Source organism: Polyergus mexicanus, unplaced genomic scaffold (genome assembly GCF_030449975.1).
Source record: "Polyergus mexicanus isolate NDT 795.1 unplaced genomic scaffold, iyPolMexi1.0 SCAF_15, whole genome shotgun sequence".
Taxonomy (NCBI): Eukaryota; Metazoa; Arthropoda; class Insecta; order Hymenoptera; family Formicidae; genus Polyergus; species Polyergus mexicanus.
The window spans coordinates 1758190-1770681 of NW_027223335.1; the positions used below are offsets into that span (position 1 = coordinate 1758190).

General features: G+C 38.4%; 1 protein-coding gene across 3 annotated transcripts; it reads left to right on the forward strand.

Moving 5' to 3' along the window:
• Positions 1-186: 186 nt before the first annotated feature.
• On the forward strand, positions 187-3243 carry LOC138939770 (calcium and integrin-binding family member 2). Of its 3 annotated transcripts, none has more exons than XM_070307919.1 (6): positions 187-268; positions 433-545; positions 619-739; positions 1172-1343; positions 1811-2073; positions 2895-3243. In XM_070307919.1, the coding sequence occupies exons 2-5, from the start codon at positions 460-462 to the stop codon at positions 2026-2028; spliced, it is 597 nt and encodes a 198-aa protein (XP_070164020.1). In that variant the 5' UTR covers positions 187-268; positions 433-459; the 3' UTR covers positions 2029-2073; positions 2895-3243. The 3 variants fall into 3 exon arrangements, with proteins under 3 accessions (XP_070164020.1, XP_070164021.1, XP_070164022.1); XM_070307920.1 differs by having other exon boundaries at positions 1811-2069; XM_070307921.1 differs by having other exon boundaries at positions 1811-2069; positions 2899-3243.
• The last annotated feature ends 9249 nt before the right edge of the window (positions 3244-12492 follow it).

A 12492-nucleotide genomic window follows, 5' to 3' on the forward strand; every position in this document is an offset into this window, starting at 1 on the left:
TTTATACAATTAAAATTGACCTCATATAATTATTATGATCAATATTAGTTTCATGTAATGTCGATATTAAAAAGAGTAATGGTCGTTGCTATACAATTCACAATGAAGTATACAAGTAGGTCGTAATCCCTTGTAGGATCAGAAGTATTTAGAATCGGGACGTCCCTAAAGATGGGAGTGGCAAGTCACACCCTGGTTATTAGATTGCACGAATTCGTATCGGACCTGGAGAATGCGAAAACTCAGTTCTCGTTGTTCTTCCGTAAATGTAACAACCCTTTTTAATCCGATTTCTTTTTGATATTTCTATCTATATAATTTCTTATAATATATAATTTGTTGATTTTTTTCGTCAAAAGATTTATATATATATATAAAATTACCTGTGTAAAGTGAAAGATAATAATGTTCTAGAATCTAATATATTCACAGGAAATAAAAAAAATAAATTAATAAGTAATGGGTAATAAAGTAGCAACATTCACCGAAGAACAACTCGAAGATTATCAGGATTGTACTTTTTTTACGCGCAAGGAAATCTTGAGGTAATATTTCTATTATTCGGCGTAAAAGACTTTCAAATTGCTGCCTTACTGATCTTTTCCGTTTTTTTTCCAGGATATTTAAGAGATTTCGGGAGATAGGAGATTCTGGAATGATACCGCGTATCATGACGCCGCAACAAGCATCGTCTCTTCGTTTACCCTCGTCTTATTTAGCTCGTATTCCTGAATTGAAGGTTTATATTTCAAATTATATAATTAATTTAAACCATAATAAAAATGTGTTTGCATAGAATCTTTTTTATAATAAATTGTTTTAGTAAAAAGAAAAAATGATATTATATTTATGTAATTTATTATTATTACGGTTTACAATCCTGTATATGTATGAGAGTGTGCACGTTAAATATGGCTATATATATATATATATATATATATATATATATATATATATATATATGTATGTATGTATATATGTATGTATGTATAAAGTACATCATTATGTCAGACATTATAAGACGAGTTTCTTAAAATTCTCTATCCCGTTTTATTTTATACACTTACGTTTATTTTAAATATCAGGTGAAAATTAAAAATCAAACTATTTATTTTACTTTTATCGACTTTTCTCACTAGCGAAATGTTTGTGTTTCTTCTTTCATTTTTAGGAAAATCCATTTAGAGAACGAATCTCGAAAGTTTTTACACGACGCCAGGATCCAGGACACTCAACGTCTATCTCCGAAGGAATCTGCTTCGAAGAATTCCTCGAGATGATGTCTGTGTTCTCTGAGCAGGCACCGCGGGATCTGAAAGTCTTTTACGCCTTTAAAATTTACGGTATGGACCACCAGGTGAACCAGACAGACGGATGGACGGACAGACGGACGGACGGACGAGCGAACCGTGAGAGAGCCTGGGGGTCGACCTCGCTGTACCTATAGTTCCGTGGGATGAGAAGTACATACGGCGTTCAGACACGACATCCATGATGCACGAGAATATTTGCACGGAACAACCGATCGATTTTGCCGATGTGCAGCGCGTCATAATTATACCCTCCTTCGAGCGAGACGTTTTTCTTTCACCATAAATTGCATTTTTGTGTCTCGTTATAATTTTATTGCTTTTAATTTTCATAAATATTTTATGGAAGTAAAATGTATTTTAGATTTAGAAAAAAGAACAGCCTCAAGAAAATATTTGTTTTAAATATCAATTAAATTCGCGTCTCTCGTTTTGATAATATTCTGATAATTGTTTTTATATTTTATCCTTGCGATCAATCTGTAATTTTCCATGAACAGATTTCGACGAGGACGGGGTGTTGGGTATAGGTGATTTGGAACGCACCTGTCGGCAGTTGACTCGTGGTGGGCTAAGTGCCGAAGAGATGACTACTGTATGTCGAAAAGTTCTGGAAGAGAGCGACATAGACGGCGACGGGGCTCTGTCTTTCCTAGAGTTCGAGCACGTTGTAACTAGAGCCTCCGATTTCATGGCAACATTTCACATAAGAATATGAAGAATGAGCACTACATGAAATTATGTATAGAAGAAATGAATGTAGGTAAATAATATTTAAACAAATATATATTTATATAATTATCATTAATCTTTTTAAAAATAGGATTAATCCTCTATTGACCAAATTATTTATTTATTTAACAAACGTTCAATATTTAGTGAATAAATCGAGAATAAAACAAATAATAAATTTATACTTTTCTTCGAAAGAGATACAAAGTGTAGAGATAAATTTTTATTTTACAATCTTAATCGAGAAATGAAGAATTAAAAAAAAGACTAAACAAATAAAAAACCAATATATGATTTTAAAATTATATTAAACAGTAAAGAATTAACAAATGCCTAAGAAATAATTAGTTTGAAAATTATATTTCTTCTGTTTCATTCAAATTTACTTCATATAATGTAATTAATATTTATTTGGTTATTCTTGTTCACTTCACCGGTAATTTAAGATCGGGTTGTGTTCACAGATCGTTACATTTTTGATCGAAAGTAAGATAAAATTGTAATAATATTAAATACTAATCGCTACAATTTAATTATTATAGTAAAAAATATTCTAAAATGTTTCTATGGCAGTTTTCTTGTCAGGATTAAAGCCGATGCATCTTTAAAAATTTCTCATTATCAATTACTTATAGCTTAAAAACCAGTAATGTTTTTGATATTAAAAAAGATTGATTCTTCCTCATCCGGCTTTGATTACTTGTAGAAGAGCGGGACTTTTTTTATACACCCTGTATATTTCATTGTACGCGTTGCGCAGATATATCTTCTTGCGCTCTTATAAGTTGCCCCTGTTGAGCAATAATGAACGCGATGGTGGATAAGTAACCAGGCTATTCATTCCTGCTCCAGACAGGAGTCCCTCCCGGCGATGCGCGAGGAGTGTCACGAATGCGATTTCGCAATTTATACGGCGACGTAGGCATCGATTCTCCGCGAAATCAACGACAAACGGAAGCCGACGAGAGCGAAAGGGCACGCGGAAAACACGTTGCATTTCACATTCCTCATTATTTCTATAGCGGCACATGTACACAATCGCATGTGCAAATTTATATACACATTTAGAACTATTTGAATGTTTCATGCATCGAATATATGCAATTCTTAGAACTATATTTATAGAATTCTTAATTTTTTGCAATAGTAAAATATTAATCATTATGTCCAACAAAGCTTGTCGAGATAAATTAAATATTATTTTTACGCATATTACATTTTTAACGCTCGTTGTTGCGATATTGCTCGAATAATAAAATGCCACACGTGCCAATCTTCTGATAAATTATGATTAAATCGGTTTTTGTGCGATATACTTTATACGAACGCGAGTTGTAACTTGTGTGAAAAATTTCGTTTTGTAATATACATGACACAAGCAAATCATAAATTTTACTACTTTATTCTCTATTTGCTGCAATACGCGATTGTCTTCCTGTATTACATTTTTAATAAGAATATCCATAAAAATCTATTCTCATCGACGATTAAAATCGCTGAAAGAGAGAGAGAGAGAGAAAACAAGTAAGAACTTAATTAAAGTCCCTGTAGAAACGGCATAATTATTGCGAATTGCTATATCGAGTACGTTGCCGATGCATTTCTCTACGCAATTGTACTCGACGAAAATATTTTCGCAAAAATCTCATCATTCTACTTGCAGCTTTATTTTCAGCCCTTTCGAACGGCGCGCACGCACGCGTAAGCGTCTCGCGTATCCGTCAGCACGTCTTGTCGTCCCTTTGGTACTTCTCCCCGTCCGACGGAAGCGTCCCTCATCCCGGAGCCGTGGTCCGGTCGTCTTAAAAAGCGGTCGAAATCGGAGATACCGCCCTGTGGCACGGCCGGTTATAGTCGGCCGCGCGGTAACTAACCAAGTCTCGGGACCAAGGCCATCCGGTCACTTCCAGGCCCCTACCTGGGGCCCCTGCCGTTCCTCCGTCTCTCCCCGTCCACCCGGCGGGTCGCGGAGTGGCCCTCGAGGCCCCGCGAAGGCTCTTCCCGCCTTCCCCCTTTCTTTCCCCCCTCGACGCAGATCCTCCGCCGCTCTCCGTCGAGGAAACCCGGCTCTCTCGAGAGGTTTCCCCTTCGTGGGGCCTGTAGCCAACCGCCTTCCATGCCACGATGTCCGTGCATTCTTGGGCCTTCTCGACGTGGCTTGTCGCGACGGGTCTGTATGGAGGGACCCCGCGTAGCCTCACTTCTCCTCCCCCTCTTCCCCCGAGCGGAGACGAGACAAGAAGTCAGAGAGAAGAAGAATGAGAAGGCAAAGATCGCGGGTGGATGGCGAGATGAAGAGAAGGAGGAGAAGGGGAAAGAGAAGATGAAGACGAAGATGATGAAGAAGAAAGAAGAAGTAGAAACGAGCGCGGCGCAGGTATGTAGGTAAAGGGACAGAGAGGGAGAGAATGCACCGGTGGTGAAACCAGTGGTGGCGCGATGGTGGAGGCGGTTGAGAAGGGCAGGTTTAAACTCAACTTTTATGGCGCCCTGGCGTGGGCGAATTTTCTCTCTCTCTCTCTCTCTTTCTATCTATCTATCTCTACCTTGTGCGCGCATTGGAGATCTCTGGAACTTTCCTCGGAGCCTCGATCCGAAGATCTAGTAGTGACACCATTCGGGTGGAGATTTTTCGGTGGCGATCGCGGAGAGGTTTCCGAGTGTCGTAGGCGGCTCGGAAGGTAGGTAGGTAGGTGTACCGAATCCATTGCCAAGCGGTGTGGATCTTGAAGGTAGATCCTATACTGAAGGGTGTCGTTTGAGAGTTATTAACGTTTTGTTCTCGTATGACGTAGAGAAAACGTTAAGCTTCATCATCTGTAAATGATATATGAGTCCGAAAGATTTTATCTTACGTCACACATATTATTTATAAGCCAGCGATGTATAATTCCCTGATGAATTAGATGAGAGGTGAAGGAAGGTAATGATTCGTTGAAGCCAAAAGATTTTATTCGATCAGCAAGCAGTATTAGTCACGTTCAATCATTTGAAACCGACAATACATACATACATGTATAAAATTATATGTATGATGTGATATTTTTTTTTAAGTTTGAATAATTTAACTCCGATCCTATAAAAAAAGAAAGAGAGAAAGAATTTTTCCTTATAATACGATATATGTATATATTTATTCATCTAACTAAAATAAGTCGTGTGCCTATGACCTTGAAATGTGTCTGGCATGTGTAGTCATCGTGAACTACCGTTTCGCGGTAATATTATTCAGAGATAAAATTATGATACATACTCGGAAATATAATGGTACTCTCTCACACGAACCAGGCGTGAGACGCGATCATGTCTCTCGATATTATCTGCTAATTACGTTAACCGTATTGCCACGTAGTCGCACGTTAACCGCAGCTGACTGCGTTATCATTCATATGCCGTTAAGGGAAATTCGGACAAGCGTGAACTCTTGCCACGTTAATCGACGTTGTAAATGGAATTTATCGCGATCTGTTAGCGAATAATAATTATGCAACTACACGTGGATTAATCGCGCGGATAACAATGCTTTGTCTTAATTAAGCTTATTTTTTTCATTAGATTCCCTTCAAATTACGATCGAAAATCGAGCTCGTGCTCAGTTATAAACGACGTTTCGTCAACGTAAATTGTTCTCGTGACAATCTATAAATTTTTAAATGTGTGCGCGAGGATCTTGAACCTTCCGAAACCGGACCTAGATATCTTCTATTACTCTTTCTCATTCTCCCTCTCTTTCTTTCTCTGCTTCATACCGGTCGGCTATTTGTGGAGCCGGTCTTCACATTCAGAATAAGTCAGACGTACCGTGGAAAAGTTGAATATATATCCGTTGCCTTAATCTCTCAGCTGTTGCGAAAGAGATTCTATTATACAAGAAAAACGAGGAGTGAAAGCGAGAATGAAAAATCGCACGAAAATGAAAGGAAAACTGTGTACGATTGTGTAAGTTTGAGGCGCGATAACGATTTCCATTATTACATAATATTCTCACTCATAATTTGAAAAAAAAAAAAAAAATGTTAATCAACGTTAATTGTTAAAGCTATGAAAAACCATATCAATATTTCGTGCATATCGATAATTTATTTAAGAAAAATTGTAGAAATACTCTAGTCCATCTTCGTCGATAAATTCATATATAAAAAGAAGCACGAGAAAACCTGGAGAATCTTGTATATTGTAAAAATATAAAGTTCGCAGAGAAAACAGCAAAAAAGCATCGATATTATTGCCATATAATTGGGCGGATAATCGATGAACTCAGACGGATACAGCATATTTATTCGATGCGAACTCGTCCGGGAGGAGAGGTGCCGCGACGAGAAGCAGACATTCGGCGATGTCCGTACTTCGGCAAGGTTACATGGAGCGCGTGTAGTCGAAATAATATTGGCGCTCTCTCGTGAGCACATATCGTGGTGGTTCATAAAGAGGCGAGAGCCTGTATATAGGGAACCGTCTACCAAAGAGGGGGAGGAAGGGTCCCAAGGAGTCGGTTGGCGTACGGAATGTTGCTTGACCGGCCGACCATCCCCCGCCTTCTCTTCCATCGTGGATCAAGAGAGAAAGAAAGAAAAAGAGAGAAAAAGAGGAATGAGAGAAGAGAGAAACGCGGGAGAGAAGAGAACTGGCCCAACCGCCTTTGGATCCTAATGGGCTCCATTGGGGTGCTCGAATATTCTTTCACTATCTTCCACGAGAAAAGTGTAATCCACCGTACATGGAACGCTCTTTTTTCTAATGTTTACCACAAGATACCTGCTGTTATTCTCGAATTGTTAAGGGAAGATTTATAAAGATGAAGAGAAGCCGATTTTGAAATGTTAAAATTTTTAGAAACCTTAAGAGAGAATAACCACAAAAAATCAATCGTACACTTTATTGTTGATTTTTAACTTCACAAATATTACAGTATTAAATTTAACGTTTTATAATAAAATTTAATAGCAGACGCGGGTTTTATCTTTAATTAAAATTAAGAATGTTATATCTGAAAATCATCGTGTTTTATAAAACTAATTTTTTTAGAACGCAAATATTATATACAAACATACCACAGCGAATAATTCTCTAGTGATATTTATAAAAAAAATTGTACCTTTTTTTACAAATTTAAATTTTTTTATACATCAGATATATTTCGATACATGCTGTCCTCTTTCTTTAAATCCTATACTACTAGATGCAAATTCAATCAGATAGCGATCGCGCAGAATGATGTACCTGCACAAACGCTTTAATATTGATGAAAAGTATGTTTTGCGTATCTCTCAGACAGATTTCACGGCAATTATTTTATATCACATTTATCTGTTCATAGTATCGAGAGAACGGCGAATGATTTAGTGAAGAATTTCTTCGATTGCACGTTAATAAGGATTTTTGCCGTATATTTTCAGCGCGCACGCACAAACCGAGAGGATTTTAATTGAATACATTATCGAACACACACATTCGCAGCTTGGAAATACAATATAATATATTATCGTGGGAAGACTTTCCTCGCACACATTGCGCTCATTGCATCTCTTGTAGTTGCGATAATCTCTAGATACGAACGAAACGAGAACGAAAATGGCAGTGACCTATGAGGCTGCCTATCGATAATGCGAAAACTTAGTCAAAGGAGAAGATGCATGACTGACACGTGCACAATGGAAGCGCGTGTATCTGCATCAATTGTTCGGAACGTTTTTCTCGCGTGCGCATCGCTCAAAGAAACTCGCAAGAGATCGCCGTAATTCTAGGAAACCACAGATTTATAGTAAAGATATACTCATGCCGGAATTATGTCAACGGAATTACAACGAATACGGCAATATTCTTCGCTGAAAATTATAGCGGCTTGCTCGCGAGCTTCACCGAGAACGATATGCAAACTTATCGTTTGAGAAAACTTGCAGATTTATGTAATCAAGAATTTGCGTATTTTTGCAATAAAAATAATTGATTAATGATTAACGATAATGACGTTTCATAAAGACGATAATTACTGATCGATCATCAAGATGCATGAAAAGCAATATTCTAAATATTCTTTCCAGATGATGAAGTTTGTATCAACATTGCATCGTAAATCAGATCGGGATTTATTTGAGTTTTTCATTTTGCGATTAGCGCGAAACGGTTCGCGTATTACTTTGACATAAGTACTTCGAATACAATTCTGTCGCACGTCGGTATTTAAAGTAGTTTCGCAACGTTGGTCGTGGCTGGCGGATCAGCTTTCTGCTCGAGCACCGCCTAAATTTATTCCACAAACGTTCCGTGCATTCGAAAGGCACCGCGTCGTTCGGAATATTACATGATTTCCACGTTTTCGGCAAGCGCTCGCAGTTTTCGAGCTTACCCGATGCTAGAAACGTCCTCTATTTTAATACAGTAACGTAAAAAGAATGATAACGCTCTCTCTCTCTCTCTCTCTCTCTCTCTCTCTCTCTCTCTCTATAACTGTTAGCATCATAAGTTATTCAAAATATATTCCGTGTATCGTACGCAGATGCTAGTTTACACAACGTGATGCTATTAAATAAAACCAGAATAATCATTATATAAAATCGTTATAATAAAAAATGTAATATTATATGCATATTTTAGTTATTCGTGAAAAATAAATATGCTTAACTAAATTTATTAATTTTTTCAAAACTGACAATAAGTGTTTCCCGTCACATAACTATATACTTTAAAAAGTTGATATTTAATTTGTACGATTAAATATGTAGTGAATCTTTTCAAAATTTTGTTATCCTTCTCATATAAATCTCTTTCCATCAAAGATGAAAATATTCTTTGCATTAAAGCGCTGTAAAGATATGGAAATATTTAAAAATAATATTTTGGCATTTTAATTGTTTAATCTCCTCCCTTAAAGTATTGTATTAGCATTATATTAATACAATATTAACAGAAAACAACTTTTTTCAAGCACAGGTTAAATCAGGAGAATCAAATTACGCGCGTGTACAAGCACAAAATAATATTTGGTCGAAAAAATATTTATAATAATACACAATCTGACATATATTTCAATGAAAAGCGAAATGTTCAAAGCTTCAAATTTTAAAAACAATATCTTTTCGCTCATCATCTTCATTTCGTTAGTTTTTGCAAACGCGAGCTATCGTTTCGTAACCCGACGTAGCGAGCCTCGTAAGCAAGCGTGACAAACGCGGACAGCCGTTCCAATTATTTGCACAACAACTCACGTTCCCGTAGTCAACAAATAAACCACGTGCGCCGTGTGCAAGCGTTATCGCCTCTCTCTAGCATGCCGATGAAAAATTTCAAAGAACATACACCTCTTTGCACGAGAATCACATTAAAGGTCAGTGTCGATTAGAAATAAAATTTATAGAAATGTATTTATAAATACTTTTATCATAAATCTTATCGAATGTAAATTATCGCTTTTATATTTATACCATACTTTTGTCTCAATTTATATAACTATTAGATATGCAACTGCAGAATTATTAATCCTACAGAAAGAAATACATTTTTAAGTGATAACGTAGGAAGTTACATATTACGAATTCAACTTTTACAAGCGACTAAAACTATTCCTCCATAATCAGTGCATTCGGTGCCTTACGGCAGCGCTCGTTTACTCTCGAAATCATGGACCGGTAAAAGTCGATGATCTGGAAAGTTGCCGGTTCGTTCGCATGGCGCACGGACGACGATAATGATAATGTAAATCAAAGTCTTCGGGCGGTAGACGGAAAATGGAACGCGTGGTCAAGACGTCGCGGTCGCGCGTTCGGACTCCGGCGTATTTCTTTCCGCGGCAGTAAAATGGTAGACAATGAATTATCGGCGTGGCTACTTGGGCGAGCGATCTACTCAACCAGAATACCGCAATATTATTCCGTAACGTCGCGGCTCCTACAGCCGCAATATTGTTGCGAAGAAGTTAATGCGGTCGCGCCGTAGGCCGGGACACTGATTTAATGGCAGCTCGCCCGAATACGGTGTGGCGCTATTATTACCGGATCGCAGAAACCAATTATCGAACGATATACATAATCGTCCTCTCACGAGCGAGCAGCCGAACTATCGGCTTGTCGCGATGTCAATTTTGATGTCGCCCACTGATACGATATACATATACGCGATTATTTCGATCGTCGCGAGCGCTGTAACGCAGATTAAAATTGATATAATTTTCAGCAGCTTAGGATTATACATAAGACATATTTCCATACTTTAAAATAATATTTAAAAATGAGCTCAGCGCGAAATAATTGTACTAGTTTTAATCTCTAATAGCTGTTAGACATGCTCTTTTGTGGAACACTTTTCTTATTTACGAGATTATTACTTAACTATTTAAATCAAATTTATTTTGTCGCTGTAATATCAGTGAAACATCTTCAGAAAGAGAGAGAGAGAGAGAGAGAGAGAGAGAGCTTTATTAAAAAAACATTACCAAGCGAATAAATTGCTAGCAATTCGATTGATCAGACGTTATGTAAAAATCATCATTCTGTCCACATGAGTCATATTGTGACTCGAATCGAATGGAGCGCGGATAAATCTTCAAATCCGGCAATAAAATATAATATTGGTGCATTGAGAAAACGGATCATTACGATAAGATTTATCGACGAGAATTATTAATTGTTCCAATTAGGGTTCACAGGGCGCATGGAATTGAAAAACTCTTGGCTCTATAAGAGGAATGGGACAATCGTGCAGATTTAACGTGGCATCGTTCAGATTTGCCGAGTGACGATGGCGGCGATTTATTTTCCGAACAGCGTCAGTTCTCCGGCTGTGAATTACGTTTCTCGAGTTCGTGACCGCCAAAGGTGTATTCCTCTTCCTCATAGATAAACGCTACCGTTATAACGCCGGGTTGCATTCCCGATTGATGTTATCGATGAGAATGACAGTGATGCGCCTACTGATCAGCGTGATTAAACTCGCATCGACGGGACACAGTTCCGTTCGGCGAGAGTAAATCTCCCGATTATTTCGGTTGCCATGTCACACTTATGGTCCGTTGTTCGCCATTTCACGTTTATCTCGCTTTAATCGGCAATGTCTTCCATCCGGCTCTCGTACACTTTATTAGGTAGTTCGCCTTCGATGAGGCTCTTGCGAGCAAGAAATTTGTTTTCCAGAAGAATCCGGTAAAATATCTGAAAAATGCAATTTTATATGCATTATATTCGTCAAAATAATGTTTGTAACGTTGGTTTTCTTAAATTAATCTCTTGCATATCTATTTTTATATTTCAGTTATGAACTTTATTGAAACATATTATATAAAAAAATGGTACAGTTTAATTGAAAGATCTTTAAAATAAAAAAAATCCTAAATCGTGAAGAAAAAAAGATTTGATACGTGATTTCCGGATAAAACAGAAGCCTTGACATTGTGTAATGAGATCGATCGGTGAGACATCGACTCATCGTCATCCTCTGAACCGATAGAGCGACCATAAAAAGTCAGCAAATAACTCGGAGGAGACCGCATGATCTTGGCCAGTTGCGCGATGAAGCAATTCCTAACCGTTCTAACGGCCACGAGAAACTTCATACGACGACGAGGCAGAGAAGGTGAAAAAACGAGCAGGAAAAGGATGAGTGGAAAGAGGGACAAGATTCACATACGAACATCCGGATACCCTCGCATAAAACTAAAGCAGCGCCGATTGCCGGTTGCGGAGAGTCGGAGACAGGAGTAGCCACACGGCGGCGACGGCGAAAAAAAAGAGAAGAAACGAAAGAAGAGAAGAGGAGCAAGAGGAGATGGAGGATTATAGGTGGAAGAAGAAGAAGAAAAATAATAATAAGAAGAAGATGTGGAGGAACAAGAGTGGGAGGTGAGGAAGCAGGAGACGAGAAGAAGGTAGAGGAGAAAAGAAAAAGACGGCGTTCTCTCGCGGCGGGATTGTCGAGGAGGTCCAGACCAAGCTCCATCTGCATAACCGGTATATACCGACAACGTGGACCGGCGTGGAGGCAGACTCGAGCGTGTCCTCGGTACATTATATCGCTCGGTTCGTCCTCGCGCGACGGTCTGAGGATCTCTCGAGGGATCGAAAGAGATAGAAAGAGATAGAGATTCAACATGAAGAGACTGCGATGCTCTCGGCTAGATTGCGCATGAGTGGAGAAGGAGCGCACGTGATACTTGAAGAAACGGGCGAGAGGAGAGAAAAGCGTAGGCGCGAATATCCGACGACCGATGACATCATCGGAGAGCTCCTTTGCCTCTTTCGAGTCATTTTCGCGGCAGAATTTCTCTCTCTCTCTCTCTCTCTCTCTCTCTTCCTCTCTTTCTTTCTTTTTCTTTATTTATCTCATCGCGAATCTGATTTTTTCACAGCTTCCGCTAAGCCACATTCGTACTAGGAAAACTAAAGATGTCGGCGGCGCGTATATATATGTATATCTAGGAGAAATTCTGCTACAGGCGACGGCCAACATGAGAAATCAATCT

What these genes read in the sequence shown, in the direction of transcription:
- LOC138939770 (XM_070307919.1), top strand. Translation starts at nt 460, where the DNA reads ATGGGTAATAAAGTAGCAACATTCACCGAAGAACAACTCGAAGATTAT. An exon ending in ACGCGCAAGGAAATCTTGAG is followed by an intron (nt 546 to 618) that starts GTAATATTTCTA and finishes TTTTTTTTCCAG; the next exon opens with GATATTTAAGAGATTTCGGG. An exon ending in TTACGCCTTTAAAATTTACG is followed by an intron (nt 1,344 to 1,810) that starts GTATGGACCACC and finishes TTCCATGAACAG; the next exon opens with ATTTCGACGAGGACGGGGTG.